The sequence below is a fragment of the Pollicipes pollicipes genome, unplaced genomic scaffold (genome assembly GCF_011947565.3).
Source record: "Pollicipes pollicipes isolate AB1234 unplaced genomic scaffold, Ppol_2.1 Scaffold_3087;HRSCAF=3621_pilon_pilon_pilon, whole genome shotgun sequence".
Lineage (NCBI taxonomy): Eukaryota > Metazoa > Arthropoda > Thecostraca > Pollicipedomorpha > Pollicipedidae > Pollicipes > Pollicipes pollicipes.
Window position 1 is genome coordinate 6,015,799 of NW_023596225.1, and position 13,932 is coordinate 6,029,730.

Below are 13,932 nucleotides of genomic sequence, written 5' to 3' on the forward strand. Positions count from 1 at the left end.
GGAATCCTTGAGCGTAGATTGTAGATGAAATGGGGTCCTAAGGTAGCATTAACATGGCTAATCCGTGTTAATCTTAAAATGTTCAGGAATCAGTCAGAATTGGTCACTGATAAAAACCTATGTAATATGGTTTTGAACATGCGAGCTCGCAAGTCATAGCAACCACAGCCTGAACGCCTGGAGTTGCAGTCTCCATGGGGCGCGTGGCGTCGGCCTGCGGCTACGATACTAAGCGATGGCTAATAAGCAAACGAAAAAGATGACGCATCTTGATGAAGATGGCTGGTGAACTAGGTAAATCGGCATGTACGTTTAAATGTGGTGCAAAAGTAAGCTAAACACAACCTTAATCTGAAAAGCGTGTGTGTGTGGAGGGGGGTGTTGACAATGCTGCCCCCCCCCCGCCTTGAAAAGTGGAGGGCCATGGCCCCACTGCCCCCCCCCCCCCTGTTCCTACGCCCATGGTGCCGGGGCACTCCTGTCCTGGGCCCTTCCACGGACTTTTTCCCCTCACCAGAGAGGCTCTGTGGACCGGAGCCTCATAATAGCCGGGCCTCATATCTTACCTGCCGGAGTACGCTCGGTTGCTGAGGGGCACTTTACGTGGGTCTCGGTTGACCTACCGACACACTCGCGATATGCTCAGGAGCCCTCTACATTAGTCTAGGGCGCTTCCAATTCTCTGTCACTTGCTAAGGGTCCTACGCTCTTGTGGGCCCGTCTGATAGCCTGCTTGGGCACACTCGGTCGTTCGGGGACCCTCCACACTGGGTCTTGAGTACTTCTTATCTGAATTGGGGGGGGGGGGGACGTTCTACGTTCTTGTGAGGGGTCTATCTGATAAACTGCTCGGGCACATTCTATCGTATGGGGTCCTCCTCATTGCGTCTTGGGCACGTCCTATTCGAATGGGGCCCGTACACACTTGTCGGGGCTCCCTCTGTTCCCTTCCTCGGTCGCACTAGATTGTTCGATAGTCCTGCACATTGGGTCCTGGTGTTTGAATTTAGGGCCCTGCGCTCTTATGGGGTCATTTCATAACCTGTTCGGGTACGCTCCATCTTTCGGGGCCCTCAGCACTAGGTTTTGGGTATTCTTACTTGAATGGAGGGCCTTACAGTTTTGTCAGAGCCCCTTCTGATACGATGTCCGGGCCCATTTGATCGTTAAGGGATCTCTACATCTGCTTTTGGGTACACGCTATTTGGATGGAGGTCCCTCGCTCTTTTCAGGACCCTATCTGTTAACCTGCTCCTGCGCACTCGATTATTCGGGGCCCTCTACATCATGTCGTTGGCATTTCATATTTAAACGGAAGGCCCAGCGCTCTTGTTGGCCCTGCCTCCTCTGTTTACTTACTCAAACACACTCGATTATTCGGGGGGCTTTCACATTGTGTCCTGGGTACTTCCTGTCCGAATGGAGGGCCCTACGCACTTGTCGGGAACCGATGTGCTCGGCTCCTCGGCCACGCTGGGGTGTTCTGGGGCCCTGTATATTGGGTCTTGGTGTTTGAATTTAGGCCCCCACACTGCTTTCGGGGCCATCTGACAATCTGCTCGAAAACACTTGACCATTCGAGGGCCTTCTACCCTGGTTCTTGGGTACTTCCTATTTAAATGGAGGGCCCTACGCCCTTGAAGAGGACCCTATACGTTAACCTGCTCTGGCACACTGGTTCATTCGGGGGCCCTCTACTTTGGGTGTTGGGTGCTTCCTATTTGAATGAAAGGCTATACGTTTTTGTTGGAAGCCCTATTTGTTAACTTGCTCGGGCACACTGGATCATTCGGGGGCCCTCTACATTGGGTCTTGGGTACTTCCCTTATGAGTGGAGGGCTCTACGCTCTTGACGGAGACCCTATATATCAACCTGCTCGGACACACTAGATCGTTTGGATTCCTACACATTGTGTCGTGAGCATTTCTTATTTGGATGGATGACCCTGTTTTCTTGGCGGACTCCATCTATTAAGCTGCTCTGGCCGTTGGCGGATGCGGAGGTTGATTGAGGGCACGGGGCCATGCCCCACGGACCATGCTGAGGGGACCTAGAGGCTCCGAAGGGGCTCATAACCAACCGAACGGACGCAGTTTTCGAACGACAAAAGCACAACAAAATTGGACGCCTTTGGGCCTACAGACCACCAAAAAACATTGTTAGTAAAGGCAAAGAATTCATAACCAGACAGAAGTTGTTCTTCGCTGGTTAAGAAGGTGTTGCTTGTGGGAAATTTTGGGGCTCATTTCTCTGTCAAGAGGCATTACGCTGTTGATTACCCTGGCCCTACATGTCCATTTTTCAGGTCAATCTGATCGCTAAGGAGCTTTCCACGTTTCCCTTGATTTCTTTGCATTTTCTCGTAGGGCCTAACGCTGTTGTTGGGACGCTACCCGCTTCCATGCCTGGGCACTCTTGGTTGATCCAGGTTTTCTCCACGGATTCTTCCCATTCGCCCGAAAAGCTCTATGCGCTTTTTGCGGGGCCTCATTTGTCACGGTACACTCAGTTGCTCAGGGGCCGTTCATATAAGTCTCAGGTTCTTTCGACTTGCTTGGAGGACTTTGTGCTGTTGCTGGGGCGCTTACAGAGTAAGGCACCGGGACATTCGATGCTTAGGGGCCCTCTACTTTGATCGGGGCTCTTTCTCTCTGATCACATTTGCGGAGCGCCTTTTACTCCTATTGAGGCTCTTTTTGTTAGCCTGCCCACGCACTGTTGATCGCACAAGGATATCATCTGATGCTCTTGAATGCCTTTTTTGCACAGGGGCTTCTGTGCTCTGGCCGAGACCCCATACATCAGCCTTTCGGGTCACTACCAATCGCTTAGGGGCCCACCTCGTTAGTCTCGGGTTCTTTTTGCCTGCTCTGAGGGTCATGTATTTGTTGACGGGGCAGCTTTGTTAGCCTCCTAATTGCTTAGTTTTCGTCCTTATTGGTACCTTCGCCTTAGAGCAGCAGTCGGAAATGCGCCGATGAATTTTTACGCGTAATTGCCGAACGTAATTTTACTTGCCGCCGACATCGCACGTGTTATTTCCATTGGCTATTAAGCGTGTGATACTTGTTTTACTAGTGCATCACGTACTTAACGCATTTTTAATATTGGGTATTTTGTACTACTTTATAACAAAGGAAAATTCTGCATTAGTCATCAGCCATCAGCTGATTACATCGCCCAGCCGGCTGGCCGTAAATAAGCAGGGAATCAAGCCCGTGCTTAGTTTTGATGGCTGTTAGCAGCCAACTCGAGTTGATTTTGTCTGTTGCTCCGAAATACTTAGCCTCAAAATTACAGGATTTAACATGGCCTGTACAACACGAATGAGCTCTATGTATGTGCATGCGTAGCACGCCTAGCTTCATGGGGCTGCGCACAGTAGGATGAATTTCGGTATTCAAGACATTAAATTCATATATGTAATGCATACCACTTTGTATATATATATATATATATATATATATATATATATATATATATATACATATACTATTACTGACTGAAATGCAATGTGATGAAATGCATTATCACGGAGGCACAATATACATGTATTGAGACGTCATGTTGGGTTTTGCAGAGTGCACGGTATTTTATTGTCGTGGCTGTCATTAAAATGACTTGTCAAAAACATCTTTGGCACCGAGCTTCGAGTGCACATATACATTTTTGTCTCCGACCTTGTCAACCAAATCGGCAAGTTTTACCACTCCTGGCCGCGGCGGTAGCCAGTCGCTGACTGGTCTAGATTTCGTCTATGATGTGTCGTCAGTGACGATTGGCCAAGCTTTATCTAGGTGAAGGGAAGTCCAGAATCCAGGCAGAGGGTTACTCGCATGGATGTAAAATGTGCCTCGTTTGCGCAACGTCAGCTAGAAATATCTGCCAGGGAGATAATAATCAGTCAAGCCGCAGTACACGCTATGGTCTGCGGTAAATGATGTGAAACTTTTCGTATGGCCGAAATTCTTGGTCTCTATATTTCTTAAATTTTCTCACTGTTCAACCCATGTACCGCAGTACGCCAGCGTGCCACCCGGGCGGCAGCGGCGGGCACCCGTGATCTGCCAGCACTCGCCTTTCGTTGGTACGCAAGGCATTTTCATATCACACAGCCTCATCCTAGAGACGCCTGTCGCCGGTCACCACCACCTCTCGCATCCGCCACGAGTTCTGTTCCAGGCTAGAGGATTTAGGCGGTCCCGCTTTGCAATTATTTATTGCTTGCCGTCGTGTAAGATGTGTCGACGATTCAGATTTGGAGCAATTATGCTTTTGACAAGGTTGTGTGAACAACTGGATGGTTGATAGCTTGCGAATGTGGTCGCGTTGTTTCAATCTTGCATTCATACTGCTGCTGTGATTGCACTGAATTTAAGAATAAGCTACTTGTTCGAATGATCCGTAAATGCAATCAACTATGAACAATCATGTGCAATGAACTTCGACTTGTGGGTAAGCGGTGGAAAGGGTTTCCAACAGGAGGCCGGCTTCCTAACTGGGTTCAGGGGTGGGTGGAAAACATAGCTCTCACATGGTGCGCTGTGTGTGTTTGATGTTCTTTTACGTCGGTTTCAGTTGACTGCTTTACCGGTATAAAATGTTGGCGTGTTGAGAGCATGTTTGTACACTGGCAGTCATGCCCATAGGTCCTCCAGGTCAGCGCCCGTAAGGAACACAAGACACTGGTGACAACAGGTTTATTAAACAAAAAACAGGTTGCTTTTTCAACAGAACTGTGACTGCCGACATTGCACAATCTTTCTATGAAAAAACAAACATGCCATGTCAATCGCTGCCACTGCCAACAATATGCAAAACGGAAAAACGGGTACAATAGGCGAAAAGCAGCGTTTGGGCGATGGCAGGGTCCAGAGTCGGTCATTTTAACAAGTGTCTCTTCGTGAAATTAAGGTTACGTCGATGATGTGCTTGGCTCCAGCAACGTTCAGAGGAACCATGACAATTTTTAACTAAATAAAAAAATCGGAGAAACAGATATCTGATCACAGTGGCATGACTATCCTGAGAGTGATGGGAATAAAAGTCTTTACGGGGCTGTGTTTGTAAAAGCTTTCGTGTAAACACGCATCACCAATGTTAACTTTAAATGGAATAGTGCAGTCGCTCGCCGCCAGCACTTTTCTGACCTTGGGTAATGCAACGACCAGCACATTAACTAGAACTACTCTCCTGCAATGTAATACTGTACTGACGGAACACGCACGTATTGCCTCGCAGGTCACAGATCGGAGCGCATATCTACACTGACGCCGCCGGTCGAGCATCTAAAAGCGCTGCTACATGCTGGCATATCAAGAGCCACTAAAAAAGAGAGACGCTGTACTGGTGACTGCGATTTCCAGCTCTGCCGTCAGCCTGACGCAGCTGCCAGCATGAGCTGGAAATGCGACCACCGGCACGACCCGCGCACGGCCGGAGAGCAGAGCGATCAACACAGCGGTCCGGCTGGCCGCCGGGCGCGGGCCTTCCTCGGACATCGCGACACCTGTCAGCCGGTCCCAGCGGCCAGCCAACCTCACGATCAAGCGTCACATGACAGGCGGCGCTGCGTCACACAACAGGCGGCGCTGCGCCACATGACAGGCGGCGCAGCGTGCCTTGCCAGCCGTGCGCTGCCTACATCATCGGCACAACCACGACTACCGGCCGGGACTAACGCTGCCACTCTCCTCCCTGAGTGGACGCACGTGTGAGTCTCACTGCTCCCCAGTTGCCAGGCCACCTTCCTTCGCCGGATCGCCGCAGTCCAACGGCTCCTCTGGGCGGGCGGCCGGGCAGCCACGGTCATCGTAGCCAGCTCAGCCACGCATACAGAGATCCAGCGGCTGCTCTTGTTCATCTTCACTGAACGCGTGAGCGTCCCTCCCGCCGACGGAGAGGTCCAGCACGCCGGCCATGTCGTCTGGAGCTGGGTACATCTTCTGGATGAACTTCAGCACGACCGGCTGGTTCAGATCGCTGAGGTACCAGTGGTTCGACGGGTAGGGCGGCGCGGGCAGGCCCAGGTACGGCCAGCGCGGCGCGGGCCGCACCGGTGCCACCTGCGGGTACCGGGTGCCCTCGTCAAGCGGCTGCTCGTCCAGGCTGTCGGACGGCAGCCGCGGCTTGCCAGGGTTCGGCGTCTCCTCCGGGAACAGCAGCTCGCCGTTCTCGCCGCGCGCCGGCGGCGCCGGCGCCGTCCCCGGCGCCGGTGGTGCCGGCGGCGGTGACGGCGGCGGCGGCGGCGGCGGCGGCGGCGGCGGCGGCGGCGGAGATGCCACCTGAGCAGGACGCACCTGCCGGGCACAGCCCGAGTAAGGTCGGGCCTCCGTCCGCAACGCGCTCGTCACTGCTGAAGTAGCCAGCGACCCTGAACGTTGTCTCGGCGCATACACAATCGTAACTGTGAACCACTTCGTCTGGATGCGTCAGATCCGTCGTGAAAAAATAAAATTTAGTTCGTTACCAATTAATTGTCTTGAATGAAAAACTTTCAAATTAATGCAACTGCAACCTTGCCAATTAATTAAGAGATGAAGCCAGCCTTCATTATGAAATCCCCTTGATCGTTACGCACATCAGCTAAATCAGTAATGTCCAGTCCCACGGTACGAAGTCATCGTGACTCAGGATGATCAGGATCAGGATGCTCAGGATTCCTGAGCAGCACTGTAAACCACTACCCTGCCTGGGCACTGTCACAAGGTAGCGAATGACATCGCTGAGTGCTGCCATGCCGCGGTCGGTGACGTCACAGCTGTGCGGTACCTGTGTAGCGGCAGCCGTTTCGCGGCGCAGCTGCTGCAGCTGCCGGAAGCGCTCGGCGTGGCGCTGTACGTCACGGCGCTCCTGGTCCAGAAGCTGGTCGACCTGCTGACGGACGGCCGGGGTAGCGGGCGCGCTGGCGTTGGCCACGTTCATCGTGAACCAGTTGGAGCGCCTGCCGTACCGCGAGTGCGCCCGGCTCATGCCCACCTGCAGAGGCGGCCGCATCAGCGGGCGGGGCCGGGGCCGGGGCCGGGGCTGGGGCTGGACAAAGGCACGGATCGACAGGACAGTTTTCGCGGTCGTGGCTGCTTGCTATGAAATCGGTACTGAATTCAAGTTCGAGCGCATGCTTTGATTTTTGTATCGATGCTTTCAGCAATGACGATAGTAATAAAAAAGGATCGACACGTCTTAAACATTCCACCATATTGCAGCAATTTACTTAATTGTATCTGTATTGGTGGGCGAGCTCAAGCCGTTCACATGGTTTCATAATACTGCCCAGCATGCCCCATGTTTCATGACTTTTCTTCCCTAGAAGACTTACCATCTTGCACTTGAGCATACGGCAGCTCTTGCACGAGGTGCGATTCCTACCCGTGATGTCGCACTGATTGTTGAAGCGGCAGGGTTCGACCCTCTCCGTTCGCTTGTATGTCCGGCCATAGAATGACTGGAAATGCCCCGAGCTGTTACGGCACAAATATGGCTGCGGAACTACTTCTGTGGTGCCATACCCGGCTGAAACGCTTTCGCAACATAGACGTATTGATTTTGGTCTGCATTTGTGTATCAATCAAACAACTGAATGATGCTAGCGTCAAAATGACTGCAAGGTCGAGTGAAACTTAACAAGTTAACCATGGATGCAAACCGGACACAGAACATGGGCCGTGAAAACAACATCGCCTATACCCACACTTCTAAATATGCGCTTGTTTGTGCGCATTTATCCGCGCCTGGTACGCGCCTGGGCGTCGTGGCTGTTGTTTACATTTGGGCGGGTGCGAGTTCGTCAAGGTGGGCACAAACGCGCTCAGTACCTTGCAGCCCTCGCACGTGAAGGCGCCGAAGTGGTAGCCGGCAGCAGGGACATTGCAAACAGCGCACGGCTGGTCGAGCGTCGACTGAAACGGAGATCCGGTAACTACGCAGCCTTCCGCCAGGTGTAGGCCACCATTCTGTGAGGAGGTTCAGAACGCTTCACCACGGCTTACGCAATTTTGCATCGTACCGTTTAAGAGTGGAGATCTTAAACCAGTTATTGTTATGCTTTTTGGAGCCTTAATCACTAATGACACGAAATCTATGGAATATAGTGCGCTGCGGTTTGTACAACCGCAACGCACAAATCAACAAAACGAAGATATTTTGCATAATAAGACTGGCCTGAGCTGTCCAAATATGGGATTTTGTCCTCGAGATAAGTGACTCATGACACTGAGATAGGCTTGGCCTTGGAGCCGCCGGTGAAGAAGCCAATAGTGTTGGGATGCCTCTCACAGAAGCAACATTTCGCTGATACTAAATTTGTGGCTTGAAATAACATGACTAAGCGAATCGTGATTCTTTATTCCACGTTGTTAGTGATCTACCTCGAATTGGCTCAATGTGCATCTATGAATTAAATGATGATTAATCATTAATTAAGCGATATGAACTTCGTGGGCAGCCCAAACACGACCCTGAGTAAAAAAAAAAAACGGGAAGCAGGCGTTTCTGGATCGTCGTCGATCGATCTATTAGTAGCACCTGCTTCTGCTCGCTTCGATGGTTTTCAATTAACCAGCGGAAGCAAAGGCAAGTAGTCTCAAAATAGAAAGCAGGGCTTCAGGTCGAAGCAACACCAGAAGGCTCTGGTTAAGCGCATCAGCTAACCGCTCGCATTACACCCGCATTCAATTGACCTTGCTCCCGCGTGCTGCCTGTTGTTGGGCCTGGGTCCGTCCCGACCTGGCCGCCGGCGGGCCTGTCTGGCACACCTCTCGTCACCTCCATTTCAGGCTCCGAGTCCGGCCGGTCCGCGCTCACCGGACCGGGCCGGCCGCGGCCCCCCGGTCTGAGGCGCCCCATGTTTGCACCGAGCGGTGAGCGCTGTCTTGTTCCCATTCCTGGAAGTGTTTCCCCGTCTGGCCCGCCGCCGGGGGACAGGAGGCCCGGGTCGGGTCGACTAACGGTCCAGCAACGGTCCCACACAAGAGGGCAGGGAAGGTGCCCACAGTCACGTTAGGTCAAAATCACGCGCGTGCGACCTATTTTGCTATACAAGATTTTTCCGAAATGTTCACATTATCTCAAGCATTATAATTCGAGATTACTGCGAATACAGGATGCATACACCTAACTCGTTTATATGTTAGGCCAGGCTGGAAACGTTTGACGCGTTTTTCAGATGACTACGTCTGGGATCGGATGAAAAACACTTCACTGTCATATGCGGCAGTTTTTAAAAGCACAGGTTGATCCAGATAAAAATTACCGCATGTTTTCTCCAACAGCGATAAGTGTGTTTATCGCACAATCATGGCTGTGGTGGTTATGCAACAAGACCAGCGAGAGCGATCGTCATCAGTGATCCGTTATTACGATTTACTACGATGTTTTGTGTGAAATACACGTCATTCTAAGCCTGTCACAAAAGGCAGTTCACGTTTGCTTGAAATGGGGAGTCATTCCTGCGCAGAAAACCAATTTTGAATCTACAAACACAACAATTTGCTTTAAACAAATAAACACACGAGGACGTAAATTCTGGTGACCGATATCCAAAGACAAATCAGGCCTCGGGGGTAAGTTTAGAAACCAGTGAAAACAGGTGAGTTGGAATCCCGGCCTCATTTGAAACGGCCGTGCGTCCCGTCATCGGTTCGAGCCTGGATAGTAAGCTGGTGTTGCGCCGAGACCTACCGCAATCTGCGTGAGAGGATGGGACTCGTAACGACCACATAAACCTAACTAAAATGCATCTTAAGATAAATCATATCGCTTTATTTGAATTGGAGTATACCAAAGGACGGTGCCAATTTTCCAGCCCCATCGCAAGCAAGTGGAGCGTTAGAACACGTCAATTATCGATTTCTTCTGTTGCAGTAATATATATATATATATATATATATATATATATATATATATATATATATATATATATATATATATGTATGTATATGTGTGTGTGTGTGTGTGTGTGTGTGTGTGTGTGTGTGTGTGTGTGTGTGTGTGTGTGTGTGTGTGTGTGTGTGTGTGTGTGTGTGTTTGTGTGCATATAACAAAATTAAGAAAATTGCATCAACAGTAAAAATGATAGAAACCTGGCAAAGAATATCATCAGAATGTTTTTTCGACAAGCTGAGCAGCGTCAACCGGAGACGGGGCATCTCCGCAGGGATTCGAGCTCGGCCATGTCATGCTGCTCCCATCTCTCGTAACTCGGGCTGCTTCGGTTCACGGGCGCCGACCAATGCCTGGGCGAGGGTGAGGACGGGGCGCTGTGATTGGCGGAACGGCCGGGCACCGGCCGTGCCTCAGTGGGAGCCGGGGCTGGGCCGAGCATCCGCTGCGGCGCATTCTCAGTTCTCATGGGCAGTGAAGCCAAACTCCATGTAATTGTTTATCTCTTAAAACTAATCCGAAATGTTGAACATACGTATTTCTCGGAGCAGAGCTCACGCTAAGCGGTTTTCGTTATGCGAGCACTGGCGATACCATACGATCGCGCAATGCCAGGTCAACGGCAGCCTTTGGCGGCAAGAGTTTAATGTGCGAAAGTTCAATTCTAACTGGGATGACACATGACATTTACTTCGCAAGCCTATGCAAACCAAGTGGTGTTCTCGTCGCAAAAGTTGTAGGATCCAACTGTCCTCCGATTTCGTCATGGGAAGGTGTGCGAGGCTTCACATCTCACAGGCAAAACCGTCACGGAGACATGGCAGAGGAAGAGGCTAGAGCGGCGGCAGGCGTCCAACCGGTCACACGCGAACCAGGCATCTTGCACGAACGTGCACGGCCATGCATTATCGGACACATCAGGCGCAGCTACCAGATTAACATAAACACAACTAATATGGCATGAATTACTTGGAACGAGAACGACACCACTAGACGGACATCCCAAGAGAAATCCAAATGAGAAAAATTAAACAACAAAAGACGTTCTGCGTGATATGCAAAGATAACATGACAGATTTTAAAAAATCGGCTATATTTCATGAAAATTATTTTTGAAGACATTTGTGTTTGAAGTCTTGTATTACACTATGTTCATTTTATTCAAAATTTATCTTCCAAAACATACCAATGCACTTCTTACTATTCGTATCATACTTCAGTTGTGAAGGCCTATAATTCACAATGCGATTGAACGAGACTAGACGAGCTGAGGTCCCATCACCGTCGCCGGGTGGCGGTGCACACTCACCACGCCGGATGACGGTCGGGCCAGGCCTTCGGTCGGCGGCATTTCGCCTGTCGCTTGGCCGCGGTGTGGCTGTGTGAGCTCCGGAAGCTGCACTCTGCCTCTCGGTTCAGCTGCCGGGTCGGGGTCGAGGAGCAGGCGGCAGCGGATGCGGCGGCCAGCAAAGACAACTCTGCCCTGCCCTGGTGCCCTGGACTGACCGTCTCGTTCTCCAACCAGCCCTGACCGTCACCTCTCTGGCCTGGTCTGGCGTCACCTTCCTGACCCTGCCTCTCTCGCACCAATCGGCCGTCGCGGGGGCGGAGCTAGAGTGACGTCACAGCCCCCGCGCGGCCCCCTGGCAGAGGCGCAGCCAGGCTTTGATAGCCTGGGGCCCCGGCCCCTCTCTCCCCCCCCCCCCCCCAGGTCCGTATTTTTTTAAGCACCTAAGACGGATTGTGACAAAACATCTTACAGGCATTGTGAGCTCTCACTGGGCTCCGCACACCCACCCCCTGAAAAAGATCCTGACTGCGCCTCTGCCCCGTGGCTCCGCTCGCAGCGAATGGCGAGCTTCGGCGCGAATACTTTAATAGTATATATGTAAATGCGCTGGAGTTGAAGAGCTAACCCGAGGGGAAAATCATTCAAATGCACTTTGTTTTACGATCACTGCAAGGCGTGTGCGGTGATAGGCATCCCATTTTCAGATATCGCACTACAAAAGCCCTGTAGTTATATGGGAACTGTATGTCGATAGCCGAGCGTTTTATTCGTCCTCCATTCAGCCGTTTACCGAGCACACTGCCAAACAACCAGCCATGATGGTCTGAATACTGAAAAGGGTCACCGTCGCAGTAGAAAATGGGTCTTACCTTTTCCTATTCAAAAAGTTGGCAGATATATCCGTGACTCAGAGCCAGGGTTGGAATGTTTGGAAACATGGAGCTTCTGACTGTTACGCACACTGGGCAATTTCGGTAAAGAATTAGACAAAAATACATTTTCAGTGCTTAATGGGGAGTTAAAATACCAAATTTAGCCAACTTAGTTTTTGGAAGCAGCTGGCTGCAAAATTAGACCCGAGACTTTCAAAGTGGTCGCTGGGTGCACCGGGTTCTGCACAGCGTCTGCCAGCCACACCACGCCACAGCACCGGCCCAGCCCGGGCGCCGCGCTCGGACTGTCATGCAGGACTGACCGCTGCCGATCCTGCGGCGCCCGCGGCCAGAGGTCAGGTCACGCGACCTGCCGCACCTGCCGTGACGTCACCATCGGCGCCGCGAACGAGCTGAGACTGAGGAATCAGCGCGGATCGCTACCAAACGCTCCACTGCCAACTGGAGCGACACCGGATCACTTGACATCGCTACCAAACGCTCCACTGCCAACTGGAGCGACATCGGATCATTTGAGATCGCTACCAAACGCTCCACTGCCAGCTGGAGCGACACCGAATCTGTTCTGTCTGTTCATGATCCAAAATGTGCTGCATCCGAGACTGTGTCCCGTCACCCGCCGGATGGTGAGATAAACTCCGTTTTGGCTGTGCATTACTTATTCCATGCAACACCAGCTTGTGCTTACCGATACACAGATTTGTGAATGCTGGTAGGTGCTGGTGCAGCGAGATTGAGTGACAATCTCGCGCTTCATGTACAAGTCTCAGCCTTAGCAAAGCGATTGCCACGTATCACGGGCCTGAATCTGCGACCGAATTCTTAGATGCTGAGTCAGCATCCAACCTAGGGTCCGAGTCTGAGCCAAAACGTCTTGCCATGCAGACATGGCATGAATGCCTTTATAACGTGACACTGGCCGATGCTGAATTTTCCATAGCCTAGAGCAAATCAGTTTAATCTAACCAACCTAATCAAAACCAAAACTAGTTTTTTCCGAATCTCAGCCTCCTGAATCACCGAATCCGCAGCGAGCGGTAATACTGTGAGTCTTAATCGGAGTCCGAGGGGATATTTTTAAAGTGGCGAATCCAAACCCAGGCTCGGTTCATATATTAAGTGAGCCGATTAACTACAGTCTATGTCCCAAAAACGTCCCAAATCTAAGTGCGAGTGCAGTCAGACTCCAGCCCATGTCTGCGTGGGACTGAGTCTATGCACACGCTCTCGCCTTCGTCCTAAAGGCCACCCACGCTGGCTATCTTTGTTGCGTGGCGTAGCGATGCTATGCGAAGTGGAACGGAAATGAAAAACGGTATGGCAGCCCAAATCACACGCACCTTAATGTAGCAAACCACCGATAACAAACAAGCATTCTAGGCTGCTTCAGCGATAACACCCCGTTGATTCCTGTTCGTGCTCAGACGCACCCCTGTTGACCATGTAGTCTGCTGGACATACGTGGGCACGGATAGTTGCTTAGTTTAATGAGTTGGTGTTTTTCCTGATATTCCAGAATTGCGAACCTGTATGAGCTGCATATACATGTAACTACAGATGTTGAGAACATCAGCACTTCGAACGCCTCAAAGTCGGATGCCAATCAAACTGAGGTAACAAAGACTGCAGCTAAAAACAAGACACTAAACAAGACGGCAATTAGGAACTGCAATGCTCCGACAAAACGGCAATTGGGAACTGCAATGCTCCAACAGACGGTTTAGGAAGCTCCATTCGTGGCTGACTGTTACAATCGATGCTCGACCTTGCGTTATCACAGAACAACCACTTGTCCATCACAGGAGAGTGTGAAAGGTTTAATGATTTACCCCTTGTTCCAAGTGTTAATTACGCACCCCACCGCAGCG

The 13,932-nt window shown here is 51.2% G+C and overlaps 1 protein-coding gene across 1 annotated transcript; it reads right to left on the reverse strand.

Annotated features, from left to right (window-relative positions):
* Nucleotides 1–5,823: 5,823 nt before the first annotated feature.
* LOC119089291 (zygotic gap protein knirps) lies at nt 5,824–12,256 on the reverse strand. The gene is made up of 7 exons (XM_037211957.1): nt 12,041–12,256; nt 11,190–11,368; nt 7,816–7,899; nt 7,320–7,445; nt 6,773–6,979; nt 6,053–6,174; nt 5,824–5,983 (listed from the first exon to the last, which is right to left on the reverse strand). The coding sequence occupies exons 2-7, from the start codon at nt 11,229–11,231 to the stop codon at nt 5,824–5,826; spliced, it is 741 nt and encodes a 246-aa protein (XP_037067852.1). The 5' UTR covers nt 11,232–11,368; nt 12,041–12,256.
* Nucleotides 12,257–13,932: the final 1,676 nt, after the last annotated feature.